The 20908-nt window shown below is 42.9% G+C and overlaps 1 protein-coding gene across 5 annotated transcripts in view; it reads left to right on the plus strand.

The window, feature by feature from the left end:
- Positions 1-20908, plus strand: part of plekhg5b (pleckstrin homology domain containing, family G (with RhoGef domain) member 5b) — a 41823-nt gene that overhangs the window by 15585 nt on the left and 5330 nt on the right. For 3 of the 5 annotated variants that reach the window (XM_049754974.1, XM_049754975.1, XM_049754973.2), the window contains exons 3-10: positions 7678-7819; positions 7964-8063; positions 8137-8197; positions 8622-8713; positions 8873-9009; positions 9990-10156; positions 18579-18764; positions 20376-20549. In XM_049754974.1, the coding sequence (XP_049610931.1) occupies positions 7678-7819; positions 7964-8063; positions 8137-8197; positions 8622-8713; positions 8873-9009; positions 9990-10156; positions 18579-18764; positions 20376-20549 (1059 nt within the window). Of the gene's footprint in view, positions 1-736; positions 976-6699; positions 6852-7677; positions 7820-7963; positions 8064-8136; positions 8198-8621; positions 8714-8872; positions 9010-9989; positions 10157-18578; positions 18765-20375; positions 20550-20908 lie in introns of those variants that run through there. The other 2 variants (XM_049754976.1, XM_049754977.2) reach the window with 2 other exon arrangements.

Consider the following 20908-nt stretch of genomic DNA (forward strand, 5'->3'; position numbering starts at 1 on the left):
GCGAGGGATTTAAATGCAGTCATCTCGGATTAGACCAAAAAATAAAAGAGCGGCCGGACTGCGCCGCCTTTTATCTTAGAAGCCCGAACTTGAACTTGGGAATGACATCACTCCCAGAATCATTATTTTCCTTTTCTTATTTCATTTAATGGGCCAGCGCTGAACCTGCTTCAAAACGCCAGAGTTGGAATTAGTCCACCTCGAGTCCAAAAACTTCTTTGGCCTCAAATGGTTTGACTGTCTCGAGTGAGCAGGACGTTTTGCGTTACTAAAAAACAACCAATGCTTGTGCAATAATAAGTCATAAAGCACAAATGGGATGCCTCCAGGTGTAATAGTTCGATTGTGCAATTCACTTTTCAGATTTTGAACCCCACAAGAAATAAACTAATTGTGAAACTTTTCCTTGATATTTTCAGTTCTGAAGTCTGTTGAAATATGATTTCAATGCATTCTGACCTTTGTGACAACTACGATGCTAGATTTTTCCACCTTTATAAGACAAAGATCACTTGCTAACCTTTTCCGGGTTACATAAAGGTGACCATTAAACCGTTCGTGTTTGAAAAGTTTGGAAAGATGCGGCTAAAGTGACGTGATGTGGATCAGCCAGAACGTTAGGGAGCAAAACTGGAGTTGATGTGAGTCAGTTATGATGCGTGTAAGCTTGTGTGGGTGTGATTGGGAAGGGGAAGGGATGGTGGGCGGGGCTTGTGACTCTCAGCCTGTGTTAGTGTGTGCGGTTGTCAGACTGCTGTCATAAAGAGAACACATCCACTGTCATTTTTGGGATCAGGAATATCATACAAGCAGGAAAGTTACTGGGACCGCCTCACACGATAAAATCCAATTTGAGTCAGGTCGCAACTGGAACTCTAACATTTGCTGTATCTTTTGGACTTTGTCAATATTGATCTTTTTTTTTCACTGCAATTTCCAAGGCTTGTCTTTCCTGGGAAGGTGCCGTTTTCTATGGTAGGTCATTTTTCGATATGCACTTAATTTCGATTGTAGTACAATTGACTTCTCATAAAGTTTCCATTCATTCCTGCTCAAAGTAAAGGCAGGTGTGTGACATTCGAATTTACAATGGCCGCTTTTGTTTTTCCACATTTGAGTGGAACAGCACTTTGTCTGTTTTTCTTCCCAAGTGTGCATATTTCACATCTGCTTCTTATATCAACACACCAGCCTCTCTCCTGGCACACACCAACCTTCTCCTAAACAGGAAAAAAAAAAAAGTTTCAGACAAATCTTTCTCTGTGTCAACTTTGGAACAGCTCTTATCCAAATCAGCAGTCAGTATTGGGATTTGAATATTCTGGAGCCCTGTGCACCCCCTTGTCTATCGGTGTGCCTGCCCTCAGGCTATGGATAGAATGGTCGCTCGTTGCCACATAGACTGTGCGAGCTGCTGCTGCTCCACTTGACTTTGAGCCCCAGCTGTAGGTGAGTGGCACTTTCCTCACTGTCATGGTTTGGACGGTCCAAGATTTTATTTTCAAGAACCGCTTTTCGGTGTGTCTGTTATTTGTATGACGACAACAAGGCAGGTTCATGTAAATAGTAGTCCACTGGAGTGCATAGATCAAAAAAAGAAATTTCACATTTCAACCAATCGCGTTAATAGTTTTCTGGGGGGAAAAGATTGATGCGAGTTGAAACATCGTTTGCCACAGCATGTCATGAGGGTGGTTGCACTCAATGATTTCCAGAGAAACGTTCTGGGAACAGTCTGATGTATAATTTTGACTTTAGATGATTCTCTGCCGACGGTTGTTTTGATTGTGATGCATAGAAGACCGTTTGTATATTTGTTTAACCAATGATTTCCCAATCTGGGTAAGTCTACTTTTCTGTCATCATGCGTCATGGGCAGATGATGATTGCATTGTTGAAGCAGGGCTTCGTTCTAGATACTGAGTCACATGACCTTAGATTTACTATAAATATGAGCCTCACTTGTTGAATCATGTTGCTCTGTTCTTTATTTTAATTTACACAAAATTGCAGTTTTGTTGATTCACTTAGCTGTGGTGGGACATTGTGATTTACTGGGAAATCTGATCCTTTCTAAATGTAAACACCTGTTGAAAGAAAGAAAACAAAAGTGTATTGATATTATTTTTCCTACTTTATTAAATCTGTGATAATCCTTGTAAAAAATCGTTAGTGATGTAGATGAAAATCATGAATTATTATTGACCTAATTTGAAATTGTTATTTCAGAAGTACAGTATGTATCAAAGTGGAAGTCCTTCGCATTAATCAGTAACCAAGAAGTAGCTCTCAGTTTCAAAAGGTTTGGTGACCCCCTGCTTAGAGCAAGTCCATAGAAAAAGAAATTTGGCGGCAAATCAGCGGGACGTGTGTATTACATCTTAGTATAGATGGGCAGTGCTGGCTAAAGTAGGCTGAAATGATCTTTTGATTGGCAGCTGTCCACTAGCTAAAATCTTAATCTCATTCCATCGATTCAATCTTTTACCCCTTTAAGTTCAGCGAGTGTGTGGATTGCGTAGGTTGTTGCGTGTTAAAACACGTGCATGTGTGCAAACACACATGCATGCGTATACAGACAAGGTCCAGGTAATTCGCCTCTTTGGCTTTTGGTCCACACGCAAATCAAGTTTGAAGTCATGACTCATGACATTCTGAAAAAAATCCAACTGGGATGCTGCATGTAGAAGGAATCTGGCTTTTTTTTCCCTTACGCTGTTTGAGTTACAGTGGAACCATAGCGATACATACGTATAAATTGGAATCATCGATTAATCGACAAAAACATCGACAGATTACTCCCTCGTTAAAATAATTATTAGTTAAAAGTTTTGGGTTACACCTGTACAAAGGTGTCAGTAATATATGAAATAAAATTGTAATGATGATGCTGGAAGTAAGTGGTTATTACCAAAAGTGGAGCTGATAAATCTAAATATACATAAATACTAGACATGTAAACTACTCAAACATTTTACGATGGCTGACCAACACATGTAACAGATAAGTTGTTACCATTGTTTCTTTCCAACAAATTAAAGGAAAGCCAGCGTCCAGATTTTGTATAACGGCCATATTGTTATTTTGTACATGTCAGCTAAAGCGATGGACTAGTCCGACACGGTGGTTTTGTTTTCCACCTTGGAGGATCAAAGACAAGTGCCTCTGTTTGAGTAGCTCCGCATGTGAGTGGCCACAATCAAGTTTTTTAATGTAAAGCAGGCGTGCGGACAGGCGCCCAGTCGTGTTGCATAAGCGCTCTCCAGGCGCATATTGCTGCTCCCAGCTCAACACATGTTCTCTTTATTTATTGATAATAAATAAGACCTGGGCGGGGCCTTGCTTTGCCTCCCCCCTTGGATCTCGCTGGACACTGATCCCCGCTCAAAAGCAAAACGCTTGAAAGGGCCCGTCAGTAGTCTCATGTTCGCCTCCCAAGGGGATAGTGCAAGTCTATCTGGAAGACAAAAGCGGCGGGGGGGCAAAGTAACATTGTGCAGACACACCTCAAAGGCTGGCAATGCAGACATTGACTTTAAAGTTGTGCGCTGACAGTTCGTGGTGATGGATGTGCTGTCTGGTCCAGTTAGACCACAATTGATCCTTCCACCCATATTCTGACTGCTGGTCAGAAGATGAAGCTGAGCTGTGGGCCTGGCTTCGTCTCACCTCAAATGCTTGTGCTGAAAATGGATGGATCCAATTGGATGACAATATAGACAATGGATTTATTTAAATGCCATCGAGGTTCAATCAACAGGTCTCAATTGCAGATTTTGGGGGGAAAAAAACCAAACACACTAAAAGCTTAATTTCGCTTTATGTCCCAAAACTCTGATCAGTCCGTCCATTACATTTAACGATGTATGCAGCCTCCCGCTATTGTACCATATTTACACCGCATTTAATGGTCTATGTGACTCTTATGGACCATATTTACTTCATAAACTTTATAGAGCAGAAACAAACGGCGCTTTGATTACTCACCTTGACTGTGATAGGAGGTATTGCCTGCGGTAGGTACCCCCCCATGAACACAGTGTTGCATGGTGTTACATAAGTGAAAGGTGTAGGGTGGGCTGTTCTTTGAGTTTGGAGGGAAAATGCTTACCAGTTTGCTCCTGACACAAGGAACCATCACTTTTAGATCACCAACACTGCGTGGTCACTTGATTTTTCTCATCTGGACCTTCAGACAGCTCTCCCCAATGCAATGTTAATTCCAAGGCTGTAATTGAAATGATTCTATTTATATTTTCTTTTACCATAAGGTTAATGCAATGTAGTATATATTAAAATATTTACTCTTGGTTGTGTCACGCCCGTGCCACTTCGCTCAGCCACACCCCTTTCGTTACCGTAATGTCTGTCACCTGCTTCCTCTTGTTACCCTGTGTATTTAAGCCCTGCCCGTGTGTTTCTCCCTGTCGGTGTCTACTGTTGTGTCCATTCCTGTTCGTGCCCAGTGTTCCTGTTCGTGTCATCTGGTTTTCCCTCGGTCTGTCTGAAGGCTCACGGTCAGAATTTTAATCTTGTCCAAGGGGACTTCATGTCGGTCAGTCTGTCTGTTTTGCTGGCCGTGAGTCTTCCTCCCGTCTGTGTCGTTCGTTCCCCACCTGCCTCCCTTCCAACTCCTTTTCCCTGCAATAAATCCTGGTTCAAGCTGCATTTGGTCGCCCTGGCTCAACTCATTCCTGACAGAAGACACCGACCATCACAGCGACCAGCGCTTGGACCAACCTTTGCCGGCTCCCGCAACTGCTGCATGGTCGCCAAGGAGATGAGTTCAAGCGACGCAAGATGCACGGTTGCCCCCCCCCAAAAACAGATCCGACGGCGCGAATCCAGCGGCCGCCACTTGTTCCGGCGGCGCGGATCCAGCGGCTGTCACCGTCGGCCTTCAACGGTGCATGACGCACGGCCGCCCCCCGATCCAGTCCCGACGGCGCGGATGCTGCGGCCGCCACCAGTTCCGGCGGCGCAGATCCAGCGGCCGTCACCCAGTCGGCTTCAACGGCGCATGACACACGGCCGCCCCCCGATCCAGTCCCGACGGCGCGGATGCTGCGGCCGCCACCAGTTCCGGCGGCGTGGATCCAGCGGCCGTCACCCAGTCGGCCTTCGGCGGTGTGTGACGTGCGGCCACCTCCCCATTTCCTCCCGGCCCATGTTGGACAGTCTTGGGTTTTTTTTCTTTTTTGGGACGTCGGGAGCCGTCCCTTGTGGGGGGGGTACTGTCACGCCCGTGCCACTTCGCTCAGCCACACCCCTTTCGTTACCGTAATGTCTGTCACCTGCTTCCTCTTGTTACCCTGTGTATTTAAGCCCTGCCCGTGTGTTTCTCCCTGTCGGTGTCTACTGTTGTGTCCATTCCTGTTCGTGCCCAGTGTTCCTGTTCGTGTCATCTGGTTTTCCCTCGGTCTGTCTGAAGGCTCACGGTCAGAATTTTAATCTTGTCCAAGGGGACTTCATGTCGGTCAGTCTGTCTGTTTTGCTGGCCGTGAGTCTTCCTCCCGTCTGTGTCGTTCGTTCCCCACCTGCCTCCCTTCCAACTCCTTTTCCCTGCAATAAATCCTGGTTCAAGCTGCATTTGGTCGCCCTGGCTCAACTCATTCCTGACAGGTTGTCAGCAAGCTGTAAACTCGGTCAGATCATACTGCAGGGGTTGGAAACTTGAAACAGGCTAGTGGTGTTTGTAGGATGAAAGAAATCATCCTGACTCACTTTCCAAGTCATCTTTTTCCTGACTTGCATGTGTTATCACGATGTTATCATTGATGACACGCACACACCTACGGAATAATTGTGCACGCACATGTTAATATGCTTGTAGAGTCACAGAAAACTTTTGAGACTTGCCATCATGCATGATGTCACGCAGGGCGTCAAAGTACCTCGTGAGTGCTCGGTCTAGAGTTTGTTGTTGTGTGTTTTGTAACAAAAACCAATTTGAATCGAAAAATTGTTTTTGGAATTAGACAATGCAAGTATAGCACCGAACCGAATCAACTTGTTCTTCTTCAAAATACATCAAATAAAAACAAAATGCGTTTTTTTTTTTTTTTAGATTCCTGATTAAGCAGACTAACATATTGATTGTTTTAGACCATTTCTGAAATCAATCAAGTACCAAAAAAATGAAATCCACCTTGAAGGGAAAACAAGATTTATGTAGAGTACAGCAAATCGTTTTTGGACACGGACGCATTCAATGAGAACTTCTTCAGTATCTTTCTAAATATAACTTTGCTCAGGGCCCAGCTCAGTCTGTCCCATCCATTGTGAGTGTGGCTGGAAAGAAGAGGAAGGGAGGGGTCGTAGCCACGAGAAAGGGAAGGAGGAGGTTCTGGTGGGCCGAGCAGCTCTGTTTAATCTCTGTTGGACCGTCAGATGGTTTTGACAGAGCACAGGCACCAATTAGACCTCAAGATTAGGCGAGAAACTCTTTCCCAAATGCTTCTGGTGGAAAGTTTTTTTCCTTCCTATGTTGCTTTATATTTTCAGTGGGATCCCTCATCCTTCTCCCCTCCACTTTTTTTTAACCACCCTGCCCCCTACAAGCTGCGATTATACCTGGCTAGACATTGAGAGAGGAGGGGATTATTAATTAATGAGGTGGGGGGCGCTTGCTAGCCGCCTGGCAAGGTGGCCAAATGGACGTTTAGTCAACGCAGACATGGAGCTGTGTCGCACAGACACTGTTTTACTCTAGCTTGGTGATGTCCTTAGCCCTTTTCCCGTGATGTCAACGGACTACTTCCTCTTTGACAGGAAGTGGAATATTTTTACTTCCTGTTCATTTGCTTGTTAAGTCATTGGAGTCACACTTGAGGATATGAAATCACTTTTGGGTATGTCTTTTTTCCCCCCTTCTTTCATATTAGTCAACATGAGCATAAAAATAAGATATCATTGCCATAATGCATCATGTAAAGTATGTTAATTTAATCAAATTATTTAACTGACCACACCGGTAACTGAATTAATTTGTGCATTTTCTGCACTGTCAATTTGGAAGATTTTTTTCTTCGATATAGGTTAAGCAATTCGAGTCGATTGACAACAGATGCTATCTCAAAGCACGAGGTCACTGCACTCTAACATTAGTGACGACATGCACAGAATCTGCACAAGCACAATAACAGGAAGTTCATTAACGGGACCGCCATTGTATCTCACTATACATCCTTGCATCCTTGACGCGCGTGTGCGTGATGGTGGTGGAGGCGTGCAAGAGCCCCCTGGAGTTTATCAGCCTACCACCCCTCGAGGTGAGGGATGAGGAGAGGTCACGGGGTTAGATTGGTGGTGAGTGTTGGATCTGTCTGGTCTGAGACAGATCTCCTTAATCCTGCAGCCTTCTGCTGCCTGTTGTCTGGACTCTGGAGAAAAAAAAGCTGGATCGTGGTCAAACCTGGCTGCTTGCTAACATTTCTTGGGTGGCCATTTTGGATTGTGAACTAGTAAGCCGATCTCAGAGGTGAATAGCTGACAGACTAAACCAGATGGTGGGAAGGTTGGAGTCTCCAAATCTTAGGAATCAGTTGTCATTTAAATCGCTGAGGTGTTGCCAAAGGTGGATTTATTAAGTAGTTGCTTTGTACTTGATTCTGCTTGAGTCCAGTTTCTGACTGTTTGACATAGTTCTTTTTGTATGTATACATTTGTAATCTACAGGTTTGCCACCACCCTGACTGCCAAGGCCTGAATAGCAAAAGCCCCCTACACCTGTGTGAGTCATGTGACTCACGTTCCCACTTGGAGAAGAACGACAACATGCACTTTGACCGGCACCCCCGATTTGACTTACAACCTCAAGGTAGCATGCATTTTTTTCACTCTCCCATCATTTGATCACCGTTAGTTGATATTGGTTAGCAGGAAAGCCATTTTCCACTGCATGGCAATGATGTGGTACTTAGACTCAGTATTATTATTCAACAACACCCATCTCCCTCTTTAGCTTCCATCCTGGCCCGGAACGTGTCCACGCGATCCTGCCCCCCACGCACCAGCGCCCCCTCCGACCTCGAAGAAGAAGATGAGGGGAGCAGTGACCGTGGGTTGGTAACCTTCCTCTTATTAGAATTATATAATCACACTTTTTTTTTTAACTCAAGTGTCCCTTATTTGCAGGGAGAAGAAAGCTGGTGGTATAAAGCTGGTGAAGAAGAAGCCAAGGAGGAGACACACTGATGTATGTCGTCATCCTGACTCAGGGCACTTCCTGTGCGCAGCACCATAAAACCCACCAGGCAGAAGCATACATTTGGTTTTTGCATATTACACCCTTGAAATTGCTGGGTTAAAAATTGGACCGACCCAGAAAGTTGAGTCAATTTGACCCAACTTTGGTTTGGTTTGTTTGTTGGGTTGCTTTGTACAAAAATGGGTTGTTTTGTCCCTTTTTCAACCCCAAATTGGGTTGTTTTTAACCCAACATTTTTAAGGGCATATGCTGCTAGGAGTTTTCTCCTTAGCTGCCCTGAGGCTTAAAGCTAGAGTGCACTGCATATGAGCCTCCCTGTGGGGGTGCTAAGAGCTCGCATGTGCTACATCAACAGTGTCGCCAGGGGAGCTTCTGTGTAAGCTAAGAGTGTGTATACCCTTTCTTCCTTCAGGATCCCAGCAAAGAGTGCTTCAGTCTTAAGTTTGACCTCAACGTGGACATCAACACAGAAATAGTCCCTGCCATGAAAAAGAAAACCCTGAGGTGAGATCGGAATTGCTGTTTGCATACCTGTCACAGTACTGCTCACATCTCTTGATACCATTTAATCACTGCAAAGAGCATGCAGATGGAAGAACTCTTGTGGATTAACATGTTTTGTTTTCCCCAATTCTTTCAATGGCATTTGTCTCCTGGTGCCAGAGAGGTTCTAGGTCCAGTGTTTGAGAGGAACGGCATCGAGCTATCCCGTGTCGACTTGTTCCTGGATCAGTCCAACACGCCGCTGTCCCTCAATTTTGAGGCCTATCGATTTGGTGGACACTACCTCAAAGTCAAAGGTAAAGGCACCACAGTCTTATCATGTCTCATTGGTTGCTCAATACTGACTGAAGGTTTAGTTTTTTTTCTGGAGTCCAAACTGTCAAATGATGTTTGTCCAAAAGCTGCTGTCTGCCAGATGCTATTGTTCTTACCAAATCTAAAAATGACTCGTGACACTGGCATCAACAATACCACTTTGTTCATAGAAAGTAAGAAGCCTTTTGATTCAATGCCAAGTGGTGTATTTGACATATGCACTCTTATCTGAGCTGACCTTTACAACAACGAGGGTAATCTGTATGGACCAGTTTCCTCTCACACCCGTTGTCCTGACTAAAAGAGGAAAAGGAGTGGACTCCTTAAAGTGAATAAAGCTAACAGGAGAGGTGGAACACCTTCTTCTCGTTTATATCTGTGCTGGAGAAAAATAGGGTAATTGTAACAAAGATTGTCTACCCTGATAAAAAGCAAGCAGCAGAGCTCGGGCCCGGAGCTAAATATGGTCGCATTCAAACAGACAAAACAATTCAAGACAAAGTAAATATAGTGTGTATGGATTCTTGCAGAGAAAGCAAATGCTCCAGAGGTACCTAGTTATTGATGTGCTGTATTGACCTCACTCCCCAGCAGATCCTCACTCCATTTATTTTACCACTTTATATTTGTGTGTGTGTGTGTGCAGAACAGTTCCACACCTGCCTCTCAGTTCTCAGGTTCGAGGTTCAAACATCAAACATCTTTGTGTGGAGTGTCCCCCGCCCCTAGTTTTCTGAGTTTGGTCATGAGATGTTGACAAGCTGAGCCGTGATTGGTCATTACCTGAGCCCTTAGGCACTATGATGTTAATTTCAGTCACTGGCAAGTGTTTCCACTGCTGCCTTAGATGAAAAAAACAACAATATTAATCGGAACGCTGTTCAGTGAGGGTGCATAGAATTTATTTTAAATAACATGTTTGACTTGGCTTCTGTTTTAACGGTCCTCTTTTTTCCTGAAGCACGGCCTGGCGACGAGCTAAAAGTGGAACAGGGGGTGAAGGACATGAGGTCGCTGAGCTTGCCCAACATGAAGCCCGCTGGGAGTCAGACCCAATACATCCTCACACCAGCCAATGAGAGGGCGGAGCACGGATCTCTGGGACGTCGCGAGGGCGCCGATCCGTTGGTGAGTCATCTCACACATACACACCCTTCTCTTCTTTCCATCACTTCATCTTCTATTGTTGGACTCCCATCATGCTCTATTGCCATCGCGTCCCTCGTCGGTGATCCAATCATGACCTCGGTGTCCGAGGAGTATGTTCCCCAGTGGAAGTCTGGAATTGTGTGCCTGTCCTGATACAATACTTTCTAGTCCACTTCCTGCCTCACTCTGGTGTGGAAGTAGGACACTCGAGTCATCAAGTTGATGCTACCTAATGACCCTTGTCACATGGACCAAGAGTTCAATTTCCTGAAGATGAACAACTCGCTTTCATTTCCCAGCATGTCACTTTGGATTAGGTTTAGCATTAAATCCCGCGTACTTTGCTTTAGTTAGGCCACTTCTGTACCAACACTGCTGTAATAATTTTTTTAACCTTGTATGCCTCACTTGCTGGCTGATTTGGAAAAAAATAGCTTCACCTCTACAAATTCCCTCACGAAATGGTGCTAGTGGCAGATACCACCAAATTAAAAACCAAACCCACTAAGGAATTAAGGAAAAGGTCTCATCAATAATAGTATTTTTTTATTGTCATTAAGTAGTATAACAAACATTTTTTGGTATTGGCAAAGCACCTACTTCTCTTGCCGCCAGACCCCCCCTGCTGGCCCTGAGAAAAAATACAGGCTTCACATAACTGGCTGTATCTGTGGAGAGGACTAAACTAAACAAGCCAAGTTTCCTCACACATCAAAGTACCTAAATAGGGTTTTGCGTTAGATCAACGTTACAATTGCCAAATACATACTGCACTGTCCAAAAAAGTTTGATAACCTGTATAAAATACCAACCCCAAAACAATACTTGATCTTCATCCGTGTGTATTACTAAACAACACAGGACACAATTTAGAGAAGCTCCTAGTCATATTTGAAATGTGGGCCTATTACCTCTTCAAACTGGTTGTCAAAGCTGAGACTGATGATACATGTGGGTAAAACGGTTAAAAATTTCTCAGACAGCTGTAGTTGCAAGTCTGGAAAGTTAGTCAGCAAGTGCGTACACACACCGAAACAAAACACAAACATCCCGGTTGCTAAGGAAGTCTCTTTGATTCGAGTAGCGTCAGACCTCCCGTTGCATCATGGGATATGTCATTGTCTTTGTGTCTGTAAACTGTGAGACAGTCATTATTTTACAGCTAGTCATCCAGTTGGGAGTTGTTTTTATGCCAGTTGTTAAAATGACCCTCGTAGCTGCAGTGAAACAGGGAAAACACTCATGAAATCAGTACAAAATTAGTTATCAGGTCAATAGGGGTAGAAAAGCACGTCAATATTATATAAACAGATTGCAGTTTCTGACACATCAACCTGAATTTTTTTCATTTAATAATTGGTACATATTTTATAATGTTGTTATTGGGGGCTTGAAATTGATAGCTGGATACATGATTGATGAATAAACTTGAGTATATTGCCCTTCAAAATCAAGTACAACCATGTTGTGGAACCATTGGGCTCTGCTGAAATATGTCCTAGCTTTAGGTTTCTGTCGGTCACTTCTCTACTGGCTTACTCTTTGTTTATATTTTATTAAGACTCCATCGTAGTCAACTACTGCTTGTTATTGTCTCCTTCAAGGTTGTGATGAGCGGGATGATTATTTTACAAGGGAGCTTCATCTGAGCAATCTGATTGGTCCGAGACGAATTCCGGCAATACTATTTGATAATTCCTATAAAGGCAGTGACTTATCTTTTTAAAAGTGACCTCAAGTTCAACTTTAGCTCGCATGCAAAAAGTAACTAAATTAGCAGTTTACACTCAAAGGTTATGCGCTTTACTGAAACCATAGCACTTTACTTGGACTGAATTGTCAGAGTTAGCAGAATTTAATGGATTTGGCTAAGTACATAATTTTAGGTCCCCCCGCCCCCCCCCCCCCCACTTTATTTATTTATTTATTTATTTAGTTTTTTTTAATATACATACATAACCAGCTTGCCTACAGCCTATATCACGAAACATTACACAAGAAGGCCTTTTTAATTTGCAACTAGGTCATGAAAGAGAAATACTGTATTGTATAACCTGCTTTCCAGAACAAGATTGGCCTTCTTTAATTATACCGCCAACTAATTTAAGCACCATTTGGAATCTTAAGACTGTTGTAATCAAGAAGGATTAGGTCCTATTAAAATGTTAATGCCCATTATTTAAATCCCTTCATAGCAGCCAAGCCATTTTAGCTTGGAGATCCAATGAACTTAATGACTTTGGTTTGGATGGAGCTCAAACTCGCACAATCATGCAAACATTCCAAATGTGTGCTAAACAATTTTTTTACAAACTTCAGTCTTAATTAATGTCACAATATCTCATTTTCCTCTTTCCACAAAATAAACTTTGGTTACTCATAGATTCTAGGTAGCTTTCCAGTAGCCCAAAACGAATGAGTTTGAATATATCCATCAAATAATATTTGCCTGCACAGTTAATTGCAGTGAGAGCCCATGTCGCATTGCTGACTTGACTTGCGTTAATATACTTAGGACGGTGTAATTTTTTACTGTACTGGCATTTCAGATGGTTACCATTATCTCATAATAAAGTCTGGACTTTGGAAATATTACTTAAAAATCCCCAGAAGTCTTCACGACTGTGTAAAGTTCATGTGAGTGATAAGACGTTGACGAGTGTGGCCAACGAAAGAAAGTATTTGTACATTCTGTCCTCTGTTTTATTGTATTCATTTCTTTGTGTGTAAGCAATTGTCTTCATTAACTTCCTTTTTCCCCAAACTATGCAGTTCACTCTTCAATCCGCTTCATGTTATTTCTACAGAGCTTGACAGTCTCTATCAGACTTGTCTGATGGCTCACAATGGGAGTGTTGGGTTGCACGTTGGCTAGCGTGTGGCTGGTTTTGCATGTCAATGACCGACTGAGTGGCTGACGGTCACATGGTGTCTTCTTGGCGGCGTTTGATCTGACTCACTCCAATGAGTCGCTGTTTAATACCGACAATATAATTTGTGAATAGACAAGTATCAGTGAATGGCTTAATAAAACATAGTACTTAATACTAGGAACGTTCGATATCACTTTTTTTGAGACCGATAACGGGACAAGTACTCAGTTCTTGAATAGTTACCGATACCAACCACCAATGCAACTAGTACTTGTTACACGTAAAATCCCCCCAAAACAATGACAGATAGTTTTAAAGAATGGGTTAGAATGAATGAATCCAAACATAGAATTTTCCCTTTAAATTAAATCAATGGCAATTTTCTATTCTTCTAATTTTTACATTGGTTTTGGTACTTGCCCATCCCTATTCAAAACCTTAAATAAAATATGACCACTTTGCGGCTCAGTTTTCCTCCTCATGCCTATGGTAAAAACGATAATGCCAATGGTACAAACTAATATTGATCAATTATAAATTGTGTGTGTTTCAAGTGTAACACGTTTAAATATTTTGACTTTCTCATTTTTCTCTTGCTGAATTGAACCTTCAAAGATCTAGTGTAGTTTAATATGCTGACTGCGTCTTGTAGGTGGAGCAGCAGAAGTATGTGTGTGTGTTGTGTGCGCGTTGTAGGACAAAAGAGATCTCCTGACACCCTTAGGTGGGGATGAGTGCTTGCGTGACCTTCGGCCTGTAGCACTTCGTACCTGCAGGATCAGGTCGCGTTAGTTCAGTTGCAGTTTTGAACTACTGCTATAATTCTGAGCCCTGTCTTCCCGACAGAATTATTTGAATATTGATTTGCCTGAATAATTAAATGATGCGCTATAGTCGCCTGTCGTCATGGTACAGCTGGGACCTTCTTCAAGTGGAGATCCCAGAGTCTCCACAACCGGACGTTTACCAAGCAAATGACTGTCAGGTGAGAGGCACTGAGCCTTGCTTAGTTCATGAGTCAATGAATTCTGTTCAATGGGAATTGTTTTATTTATTTGCGTTTTTGAAGATGTTCACCTACAGACAATAAGATTAAAACCTGTTTTTGCAAACCTTCAAAAATGAAGTTGGCAATGACGTGCATATCAAATGCTTGTCTTGCATTTTTTTCCCAAAGTTAGTTTGAATACAGCAAATATTTGAGTAAATAATTCCAGTAATCTTTGTTTCTGGACCACTGGTGAAATGTGATCAAGCCTTCTCACTTTAAGTTTCCTTCTCAAAAATGTCCATCACTAGAAGCACCGTTACGTAAAATACATTTTTCCTATTATTTAACTCGTGTCAACATCTGATTATCTCCACATTTGTGTGACAAAATCAACAACCTGCAGTAGTCAGATGTTTATTTAGTTTTATTTATGAAACCGATTAGAAAGCGCTCAAGCAGAAACGGCGTCAGTGCTGCATCTTTTGGGTTGGTGATGACGGCGGGGACAAGTATTGACCTTTTGACCAGTTACCCTGTGGCTCTTCCATCACAAATGGCAGTCACACTACATCTTCATCCTCCTAGTGCTGATGTTATTTGGTCCCAATAACTATGCGGTTAGAGGCAAACTGCTAGCATGTCTAAAAATCATTAGGAAAGTTGGTAAAAGAAAGGTATGTACATTTGTTATACAGTAATTCCTGGATCATTGTCATACTTACCCTTCATTGCCATCAAAAATGCAGTATATGCATGCGAGGTGCAGGTTTGAGTTTGGTCCACATTGGGCCACCATCCATACGTTTGACACCTTTCTAAGTATGACTGTGAAACTGAAGGTGCATAACTTTAGAGGGACGGTCTGCTCTGTTTAGTGATGTGTAAGTTGACATGTGAAGACGGTACTGTCTATTTCCTGGTTGTTGTATTAGTCACTGTGGTGGACAGTGACAGTGTCAATAGAGGCTACCCGTAGGTGTGCTCAGAATGTACTTTTGTTTACGTCACTTTGTGAGCATTTGTTCAATAAATCGATAGTTTCAATCATCCCTCTATGGATTAGTCTTTGTTCTAACTCGCTGTGGTAGGCAATAATAAATTAGCTATCAATATTTACTTTACCAGAGATGTGCAGTTAAGGATACAATGTTATGCAGTGGTGTCCTTATAACAACATTATAGACAAATGAAATATAGTAACCAAGGAGAGTATTATCTTCATCCTGGAGGGTAAAACAGAAAATAATTGCGAGGCACTGGGGTAACCCAGATTTTTTTTTTTCAATACCATGTCAACAGTTTGTGTGACCTCTTCAGTGTGAAGCATGTGTTCACAGCGGGGGATTTGTTGTCACATCCATTTCCTGGTTGTGCAAAGGACATTTTTGTGCAGGCCAATGTCTAATGTGTGTTTTGATGCTTTCGGAAGGTTGCAGTGTTGTGTTTTCCCATCGTTGATCAAGGAGAACTGTTATCAGTGATGGGAGAGGGGAAGTATTAACATACAGTCCTCTCCCATGTAAGGGTTTTCCCATTTCTCAGCCAAGGTTACTGCCGCAAATGGCCATTGATAAGATAAGGCTGAGAGTGAGGTTTAATATCATTAACCTAGACGGTCCCCCCCTCGCTTTCTTACTGTAAATGGAGGCTTTGTGGCTTGGAACATCACTGCCAGGCAATGGCCTGCCAGGTTTACAAATGTTTTAGGTACAATTAGCCAAGTGAGCAAAACCTCAGAGTTGTTGAATGGCCATAAGTTAGATTTGGAAACAAATGGAAGGAATAATAAACATGGAAATAATCTGCTCCATTCATGGTTTCAACTAAACGTTGAAGAAATCATTCTTTTAATCATAGCACTGCAAGCTGTTGCCTTGAAGCTCTGCCTCCAAATATTCAAATCAGCCTCTTCCCTCCGGTGGGAGGTGAGGGGGCAGGGGTCTGCTGCCTCGCGTCCTCTTTCCTGGCCAACACAATGAGGCAGGATCCTCCTGGTTGCTATGACTTCATGCCAGTGTCCGCATGATATGCAAGCAGCCAGGAGCTTCGCTACACCGCCTGGGCGTCCCCCTCGTCAGGAAAATAATTCTTTGTGGAACGGCATTACCCTGTGGCCACTCCAACCGGGTCCTGGACCGTAACCCCTCCAGGTAGACAAGAGCCACGAGTCGACTGGATGCAGGACAGTTTAAAAAGGAGAAAAACTGCAGAAGTTGGTTCCAGAATGGGCTGCGACCCATGAGTCCATTTGAGGGATCAGTATGGTTTTTGTTAATTTTGACATGCCTCTGGCTTCAATGGTGAGTGGAGAAGGACACTAATCAGAACTTCCTTAATGTTGTTTGCTTCTTCCTTTTTCTTTCTTCTTTTTTCAAAGGCTTTGTTTGCATCATTATCATAAAATGTGAACCCTGAACCCCAAAAGAAATCAATAGATTGTATTCAGTTCAACTGTCAGCGGAGGAGAACATAGGCTGAAAGACCAAAACGGTTCCATATGTTCCTTTATCATTTGCTGAAGTTGTGAACACAATTACAAGAAGTCATAATTTTGCTGAGCAATAGTTCTTTTGGTCACAATCTTGGTTCCTTTATTTAAATAATCAGAGATGAATGCATGGAGGTGACCAAACTGGAGGCAGGAAGCTTCTGCGTTTGACATGCCAAGGTTGTCGGTTTATTCAAACAAATCATCATAAGTGGTTCTCACTGTCGCTTTGTTGTACTGAATGTCTTTACTCTTCCCCCAGACAAAGTGGAGGAAGTTCCGAAATGTTGGTGATAGTTTAAACAGATTTTGTGGAGGTCTCCACCAGTCTTACCTCATTAGTCCCTGAAAACCTTCTTATTCGGTCTGTTGGCCCAGAGAGTCCCTCAAAAACCCGTAGTTATCTTTTATTCTTTATCTTTCGTTTGTAGGGTTAGGTGCTCTTTGTTACGATTGCGTGAATGGAATGGAGTGTATTATTTTTTTATTTTTAAAGCTATGGAATCACACCATCGACTGTAAAAGAAGAGACGATCAAGTCATTTACAATTGTGTATTCGCTCAGGTTTTTGTGATCCAGCTCTTTTTACTCATTGTGAATAATTGCTTGATTTGAGAAGTAATCGGCTTGTTTGGCCATCAAATTTTGACAAGTGAGACACCAAATTGTTCCATTTCCAAGTTTTTTTTTTAATTCCGACTCACAGTATATAGTTTGCGGTTTAATATAAATATAAAATCAAAGCAATCTTTTTCTTGTGTGTGGGGGTCATTCTCCAGTTAACAAATTGTCTTGTGTAAAGGTCACGAAACCTTAGTGGTCCATGCACCGACCTCCTCCTGGGTCTGACCATAAGCCTTCACCCAATCAGCTTTGAGCACAAACGTGTCTCTGGTGTTTGTTTGCGTCTGCAAAGGAATTTGTTTGCAATTGTGTTCCATTGCTGGTGTCAACGTGGTGGAATGTGAGGTCCTTGAAACTATATTTGAAGGTGCGGGGGGAATTCTCTCCCTGACACCCCCCCTTAGCGGTAGATTCCTCATCACTGACACTGCGGCGGTAAAAAACAAGTGCTTCCTCAGATACGGCGGCGGCGGCCCCTGTTTGTTTGCTCGGTTGGTGCTCGTAAAGTGAAGGGTGCACGGCGGGGCATGCTGACAGGGTAACAATAGTGGGGGGGGGGGGGGGGGGGGGGGGGGGGGGGGGGGGGGGGCTATGAGTGGTCAGTCTTGGAATGGAGCTAACTTTCTGTGATGTAATGAGCATTCACTGCAAGGAAGTGGCCGTCCTTCCCTCTCCTGTTTGTGTCTGACTGCTTTAATGGCCCTGCTGATGTCATCTCCAACGCCAAATTCCCCGGAAAACTTCCTGTTTGTGTCTCCCCTTTATGTATTTCCCTCGTTCCATTCATCCATCTGGAACATTTCTGTTTTCCCGAGAGATGGGGGTAATACCGATACTTCTTTCATTTTCTTTTATTGTCACTGTCCTGTGACCACCGTGTACTGTCTGTCTATCTGTCCGCTTAATGATTTTAAATGTTAAAGTAGCCTTAATGTTGTTTTGTCTAACAATGGCATCTCATGGTGAACTGATACTTGCAAGTTGGAAATGCTTCTCTGTGCTAGTAACAATTAATAGCACAAGTTAAAATAATTTTACATTGAAAACTAATGTATAGCCACCTGAGCAATATGCCTGTTTTTATCCATCTTGGGGGTGGGCGGCCATTTTTCCACATGCTGTCGACTGAAAAAGACATCACAGTTGCTCGGCACTGGTAATGACGAATCCCGTCATTTTCACTCGACAGCAAGTGGCAATATGGCCGTCTCCTGAGATGGATAAAAACAGGTGGATGTTGCTGCTTAATTCAAATTCCACAAACACTATATTAATCAGAGTCCTGTTTTTATACTAGTAGGGGGATCAGATTCAAAAAGTCTAAATTGTCAAGATGTGGACATTCAGTGATTTACATTAAAAAGTGCTGTGAAGTTCTTTGCCAAGTTTCTCCTTGCTAAGTTCCATCCTCTCCACACCCGCAGGGTCAGTCTCGGCGGAGGAAGAACATGACCGAGTTTCTGGGAGAGACCAACATTCCCACACCAGATACGCTCGGGCAGCTAGGTGGCTCGCTGCCCGGCTCCGGTCCTGACAGTTGGAAGAACCGAGCCGCCAGCCGCTTCAGTGGCTTTTTCAGCTCCAACGCCGCAGGAGCATCCTTCGGCAAGGTAAGCCCGTATGGCTTCTTCTTCTTTGACCAATAACGTCGTCTAGTTGGCCAGAAATTTAAAAAATAGCAGACCAAGGCAACCGTGTGACGACTTCCTGTTTGGCTTGAATGGCTTGCTGGTACTGAAAAGAGAACATTACAATAAAGCTGTAGTAAGGTGTGGGGAGAAGTTCAATGGTGCAGGTGGTGAGATCATTTCCCTCCAAATACTGTTGGCTCAGATATTTTCCTGCCAGCACTTTTGGAAATGAGTTGTCAGAGGAAATGTTCCGTACTGCTTGTCCCTCACGTTCAAAACGAAATTGTTGACGTTGGTTATTTTCTTTATCAAAGTTTTTAGTGTAACAGTAGAAGGCCGTTGTTTTAAATTAAAGTTTGATTTTTTTATATTCATTTCAAATTACTGTGATGCGCACAAATGTCCAAACTATGTTACGAAACAATAAATTAAGCCATTATCAAATCAATAATTATTTGGATAATTATTTGTTTTAATACCTTAACTTAAAATTGATCAAATCTTTAGAATTTGAGCCTCTCAACAGTATCACCGAATTCTGTTGTCCTCCATAAGCAGATACAGTAGATTCTTTGTGTGTTATTGAAATAATACATTTGCTTTCACTTTGGAAAACAATGATCATTTGTAGATTGTGGGCGTGCAGGTCATTTGATACACATGTGCATGTGATTTACTGGATTTTACAGTAAGTTTCAGAAGCAATGAAGTTAATGTTTGCCAAATCATCACCCTTGTCAACGTTAACAGTTGGATGTGATGGTGTCTTTTCCTGAGAAAGATTTCCTCGGCAAAGTGAAACCAGAATTATTTGTAACAAATCTTCAATGATCTTGCCAGATATTAATCTGACAACGACTACTGGTTACACCCAGTTTTTAATTTCACTGTTTTTTTTTTTTCTGCTGTGGCCCTAGAACTCCTTTGTTGTCCTTTCCTTTGTTGACGTGGGAATAAATAACCTATCCAAATGTGTAAATATTTAGACTTTAGAATAAAGAGCTGAGCAGAGAATGGAAGTGTTTAACGGTCCTAAATAGCAGTAAACCTTGCTTGCAACAAAGCCCTCATAAAAACATTGTGTTACTTCCCCCTTGTGAGTTCACATCCCACCCAGGGACAGACGTCAGCTAGAGACACAATCTGTCAGTCACCTGTCAGGGGTGGGCTCGTGTCTATTCATCCTGTCCGGCCCTTTAACCTCCCCAGAGTCTGAGATCCTCCAGCGGGACCTAGACCTTTTGCACCTCAATATTTGCTCCAACCACTCACGCACACGCACGCACACATATACACACACACACACACACACACACCCCTTTGAGTAATCATGCATCTATGACCCCTACCCCTGGTCGTCCTTTGTTTCTTTCATTTGACATCCCTGCCTTGAAGCCCATTGTTAGAATGTTCTCCCCACACACAATTTGATTTCATAATTACGTAAAAGGACCTCTTCTTCCGTTTGCCATCTCTTCCTTTGAAGCCCATTGTTAGAAGGTTCACCCTGCACACAACTCGTTTTTATGACATTAAGGGCCGGCCGGCGTCGCCATGTTTCATCATAACAGTCAACTTTGTGACCAACAGGAAGTGGACCGACTGGAGCAGCTTCATAGCAAGCTGCACTCGTACACGTTATTCGGGCTGCCCAAGGTGCCGCGGCTGCTCTCCTTCCACCAGGACTCCTGGGAGGAGGAGGACGAGCAGGAGCCCGACTTGGTCCTGGAAGACAGCTGGCGGATGTTACTGGACAATGCTGAGGTAACCCAAACAAATTCATATCCAGAACCTCTCAACTATGGTAATAGCCATTTCGCCATGCCATACTGTTGCTGTGATGACAAAACAAAATACTCTTACCTAATTTTTACACTACAAACATCCACTAATCTTTGAGTGGCAGTACAGTGGCCCAAAAGTTATTTTAATTGCATATTGAGTGTTTTTTTTTTTTATTAGTGCACATTAATAGTATATACTGTTGATAGTTAAAACCAAAAATGAACCACAAACTATTATCCAAAACATCTTGGCAGGGTCTCGTAGTACACTACTTCCACATGGTTTACCTTCTCTGATTTCCCAGAAGGATGTTTACAAGACAATTATCGCACTGCTGT

This window comes from Syngnathus scovelli, chromosome 2, assembly GCF_024217435.2.
Source record: "Syngnathus scovelli strain Florida chromosome 2, RoL_Ssco_1.2, whole genome shotgun sequence".
Lineage (NCBI taxonomy): Eukaryota > Metazoa > Chordata > Actinopteri > Syngnathiformes > Syngnathidae > Syngnathus > Syngnathus scovelli.